The following is a 5,049-nucleotide window of genomic DNA, read 5'->3' as shown; positions in this document are numbered from 1 at the left end:
CAAATTTTGCACACACGTCATAAATAACATAACAGACCAATTAAAATATTTAGAATCGGATTTCGACCCCGATATCAAAAAGTCAACCCCCCGGTCAAACTTCCCAAAAATTCATCTTTCGCCATTTCAAGCCTAATTCCTCTACCGACCTCCAAATAAATTTTCAGACACGCTCCTAAATTCAAAATCACCATACGGAATTATTGGAATCATCAAAATTCAAATCCAAGGTCGTTTACACATAAGTCCACATCCGCTCAACTTTTCTAACTTAAAATTTTTAATTATGAGACTAAGTGTTTCATTTCACTCCGAATTCCCTCCGGACCTAAACCAACTAATCCGGTAAGTCTTAAAATGACTGTAAAGTATAAATTGAGCAGTAAACTAGGAAACGGGGCTGTAATACTTAAAACAACTGGTCGGGTCGTTACACTTCTACCCTCAATACTATTCAAAATCATACAATGCAATTTACTCTTCTACATCAAAAATTCTAAAGGTTATTGATAAAATTCAAAGAGACTTTATTTGGGGCAGTACTGAGGATCATAAGAGATTGCACTTGTTAGGCTGGAATGATATTACTAGGAATAAAGTCACTGGGGGTCTTGGTATTAAAAAGACTAAGTCTAAAAGTCTGGCTCTACTCACAGGGCTCACTTGGAGATTGCTAAACAACCCGCATGCTCCTTGGTCTAATCTTCTTATTGCTAACTACGCCACAAGGACCAGGAAAATTAATACTTCTTTTTTTGGAGTGCGATTATTAAGGGCTGGAATTACTGTGGCAAAGGAATTTTATGGTCCATTTGCTCTAAGTCAACAATAGACATATGGAACTCTCGATGGATCCCAAATAGTGAATCTCTTAGGAATTCAATCCATGGACCCCTTAATATCAGTGACTATAATCTAAAAATCAAAGACTTGTTACTGGATAAAACCTATAATTTTTTCAAGTTATCCTTTGTGCTTCCTAGTAGAATTACTGACCATATTAATACTATCCCAACCTCTTTACATGATACCAACTATGATGTCCCTATATGGTCTCTCAACATTAGTGGTAAATTTAGTAATAGCTCATGCTATAAGCTTATTGATGATCAAAGCAATAGCAATAAGGACTTCTCCTGGATCTGGGATATTCACACCCCCACAAAGATCAAATTTCTTCTTTGAAAATACTACCATGATCGACTCCCTTGCAGATCCTATTTCAACAATATAGGAATAAATATCGATGATATTTGTCCTATGTGTAGAAATGATCGCGAAACTATCCTCCATATCTTCATACTTTGTCCTATAGTTAAAGCGTTTTGGGAAAGCCTAATTGTCTCTAACCCTCTAACTAGTGGAGACACTCATTGGTTGCTCGCAATTAAAGACCTTAAGATCAACTCCATCACAAATATATCAACTGGGCGGATCGTTTATCTTTTGCACTATGGAGCATCTGGAATAATCGAAACAAGAATAATGAGGAAAATACTAACCACATTTTATGTCCTAAACTCGTATTTCAACAGGCAATGGAATACAAACTCCTCACAGCCAAAGAGCAAAGTTTTGATAAGAAAAAGCCTATCAGAGTCAGTTGGCACAAACCTCCTTCTGGATGGTTTAAACTCAACACTGATCGAGCTTTTCAGAATAATAAGCTACGCAGTGATCTAGGCGGGATCATCAGAAACAATGCAGGAGATTGGGTGGCCGGTTTCTACGATTATACCTACGCATCATATCCTATCCAAGCTGAGCTACTTGCTCTAAAAGCAGGCCTACATTTGGCATGCGAGCTTCAGCTCATTCAAATAGAGATTGAGACAGACTCGTCAGAAGTAATCAAGAGCCTTGAACAAGGTTACCCTTCATATGACGCTATTATTCGTGATTGTAGTTTTTTTATGCTCCGGTTAGAGACAGTGGTGGTTAGGCATCAACTATACCAATTTTTAGTTGACCGTTTTAATTATTTGGGAACTCCCCAGCACACGAGTTTCTTAGAAAAAAAAAAATATAGAAGGCATGGTTGGGTTATTGGTGTGATGGGGAACTAGAAAGGGAATGGTTTATAAGTTGAATTGTCCGGAGGTGATGAGAGCATTGACCAATTTATAAATTCAATTAGTTGGAGGGAGCTTATAATCGCGTTGAATGCGTCTTATAAATTGCGTTTAGCTAATACGACTTATAAATCGTAATTAGTGGACAATCGTAACCAATGAATGTGACTTATAAATCACAACTAATAAATGTGTAATCGCAATTGGTCAATGCGACTTATAAATCGAATTAGTAGTATAAATCGCAATTAGGAATGTGGCTTATAAATTGTAATTGTAAATGCGAGTTTTAAATCAGAATTAGTGAATGCGACTTATTGTAGTTAGTGCATGCGGCTTATAAATCGCAATTAGTAAATGCTAACTTATAAATCGTAATCGTAAATGCAACTTATAAATCGGAGGGGACTTGTACACTTCGACTCCAAACGCACCGGAATAGGTGACTATTTTGTTTGTAAACAAAAAAAGGTCAACAGAATGTCTTTTCGTCACTAAATTACAGCGTGAAGGAAATTCCTCTGAGCACATGCACTAGGCTTTTGCAGAGGAGGAGTAGTAGTAAGATCTAACCTTCAGATTAAAAATCAGGGTGTTTTTCATCTGCATTAATTAATTCCCACGAAATTTTAAAAAATTAACAAACGATATTCATCATCTAAAAAAGAGAACACATTGCACAACTGTATATCAGTACAATATCTTATTGGATTCATTATACACACAAGCAACAGAAGTAAATTACTCGGCGGAAATCCAAAGATTAACGAGACCAAAGCAGACACAAATTACATGGAAAATAGCTACGATATTATTTAGTACTAAATAATTAAACACCACAGAAGTCTTTGAGTAAATCCTGCGATCTCCGACCACGTTCTGTGTCAAAAAACTTGATCAAATCTATATGAACAAATGGCTTAAACTGCAATGGATGTTCTTCATCAACTAGTTCTTCTGCTACTTCTATCATTTTATCATCCTTTAGAAAAGTAAATATTCCAACAGTGTATCTTGTTTCATTCCCACTTATATCCATAATCACCTTATGGACAGGCGTAAGAACGCGATCATTGCTCCAACCCTATAAAATAGAAAAAGTTTAACTGACAGAAAATAAAAATATATACATTGGAGGTCGCAATAAAGCTTAGTTTAAAGTTTACTCTGCATGCTTCACCAGCCATGACTACAAAAGAAGAGGGTGGGAACTCCATATTTATCCATTGTCCATCTCGAGTTTGAACTTCCAAGCCTGAAATGCGATTTTGATATAGTATGGTCGTGAATGTTTTATCAGTATGTGGGGGGAAAACCATACTATTTTCCTTTGTATTTGGTGCGTCATATTTCAGGTATCGAAGTAGATACGTGGTTGATTCAAGGTACGATTCGCAGTTTTTCCCTATTCCATAGCTTTCAAATAGCATTCTTACAACTTTCTGGTCCAACTCCGCCACAATCTTTGAAAACATCAACGAATTCTCACTATAACAAAAACAAAAACAAAAGAATTATTTTTCTAAGTATAAATCGAAGTCCAAAGTCGTGATTAGAGATGATTTCATATTGAACAATGTATAGAACATCAATAACAACATATTCAGTGCGGTCCCACAATTGAGGTCCGGAGAGGATAATGTATACGCATACCTTACCATTACCTTGTGAAGGTAGAGAGGATCTTCCGATAGATCCTCGGCTCAAGAAAGACATGCAATATCGAACAATGTATGTGCGTATGCCAAAAGAAGTACTTATTAAAAATGTACTCCGCGGTATAAATATATCATATGTATTTTGAACCTAGTAAATTGAAATTCTGAATTTGCCTACCCAAAAAAGTCGTTTCCTTGAGGCCACATGAGGTTGGAAAAGCTTTGAATACCTTGAGAAGTAGTTGCATAGTCAATGCCAAAAGCTTCATGATGAGGTAGAAATGGAATTTGGCCAACATAACCATGATAAGGTTTTTCATTGGTATTTAGGACTTTTTTCTCTAAAGGGAGCTCAAATAATTGTTGGGAAGCTTGAAAAATGGATTTTTGAAGTTGGGGTGAGATTTTGTCATAAAGTGCTATAAAGCTGCCATGGTTTTCAAAGGCAAACCTGATTTCTTTACATGTAGATTCCCAAGTGGCTGTGCCTGGTCTTAGTTCTTCATTATTGAAGTTTACTACTAGTAATTGTGGTGAAGCTGTTAAAGAACCCATAAATTTCTATCTTTTCTAGTTTTTCTTTTGGTTTCTGAGATTTATGTAACTACTTGGATTACATGCTTAGCTTCTTATACAAAATTTAAAATTCTAAATTAATTTTAAATCATTTTATTCAAAATCCATTATATGAAATTGGTAAAAGCTCCAAATCTTTTATTTATCGGGTGAACTATGTTCTCATTTGGATATAATTTTTTTTTTACTTTTTTCAAAAATTTAAAATATTATTTGTTCGTGAAATTTGATCAGTTCTTGAAAAGCTTTCAAGTTCCAAAAACTCGTTTGGGCAAGTTTTGGGTGAAATTTTTCTTTCACTCATAAACTTTAATTTTTTTCAAGTAAAATGCATATACAAACACAACTTCAATTAAGAGTACAAAGAAGGCTCTCACATACTTGTTAATTTTGACATTGAAATTTTCGAAATTCATGTCGAAACGTTCAAATACTCATCTGTGACAGGGATGGCGGTAGGTGTATTTTTTATTCTTTTACTGTTATTAAGTACTTGATTTCCAAAGAAAACTTTTATTTGTAGAGTACTTTTTATATATCTTGGTTTAATGGTTTCTCTCTGTAGTGTATTGTGACCTCAACTTCACTTGTTATGGTAGGTATTATTTATAATTTTTCAGATGTGTTAAATGCTCTGGGGAGGGGGGACCTGATAGTTATTGGTACCTTAATGCATTCATTAATCTAGATTATGAAAAGGATTCGTGTACTTTTTAAAAGAATTTGGTCTATGTCTACTCAAT

General features: G+C 35.0%; 1 protein-coding gene across 1 annotated transcript; it reads right to left on the bottom strand.

The window, feature by feature from the left end:
* Positions 1–2,760: 2,760 nt before the first annotated feature.
* LOC107786094 (putative 2-oxoglutarate-dependent dioxygenase AOP1) lies at positions 2,761–4,348 on the bottom strand. Its single transcript, XM_016607530.2, has 3 exons — positions 3,909–4,348; positions 3,239–3,560; positions 2,761–3,156 (listed from the first exon to the last, which is right to left on the bottom strand). The coding sequence occupies exons 1-3, from the start codon at positions 4,283–4,285 to the stop codon at positions 2,902–2,904; spliced, it is 954 nt and encodes a 317-aa protein (XP_016463016.1). The 5' UTR covers positions 4,286–4,348; the 3' UTR covers positions 2,761–2,901.
* Between the last annotated feature and the right edge of the window lie 701 nt (positions 4,349–5,049).

This window comes from Nicotiana tabacum, chromosome 22 (genome assembly GCF_000715075.1).
Source record: "Nicotiana tabacum cultivar K326 chromosome 22, ASM71507v2, whole genome shotgun sequence".
NCBI lineage: Eukaryota > Viridiplantae > Streptophyta > Magnoliopsida > Solanales > Solanaceae > Nicotiana > Nicotiana tabacum.
This window is presented reverse-complemented; position numbering and strand designations above follow the sequence as displayed.

Bases quoted from the DNA above. Each gene is read 5' to 3' on its own strand.
- LOC107786094 (XM_016607530.2), bottom strand. From the start codon at position 4,285: ATGGGTTCTTTAACAGCTTCACCACAATTACTAGTAGTAAACTTCAAT. The intron at 3,561-3,908 runs GTAGGCAAATTC...TTTTTGTTATAG, and splicing joins CAAGGAAACGACTTTTTTGG to TGAGAATTCGTTGATGTTTT. The intron at 3,157-3,238 runs GTAAACTTTAAA...TCTATTTTATAG, and splicing joins TGGCTGGTGAAGCATGCAGA to GGTTGGAGCAATGATCGCGT.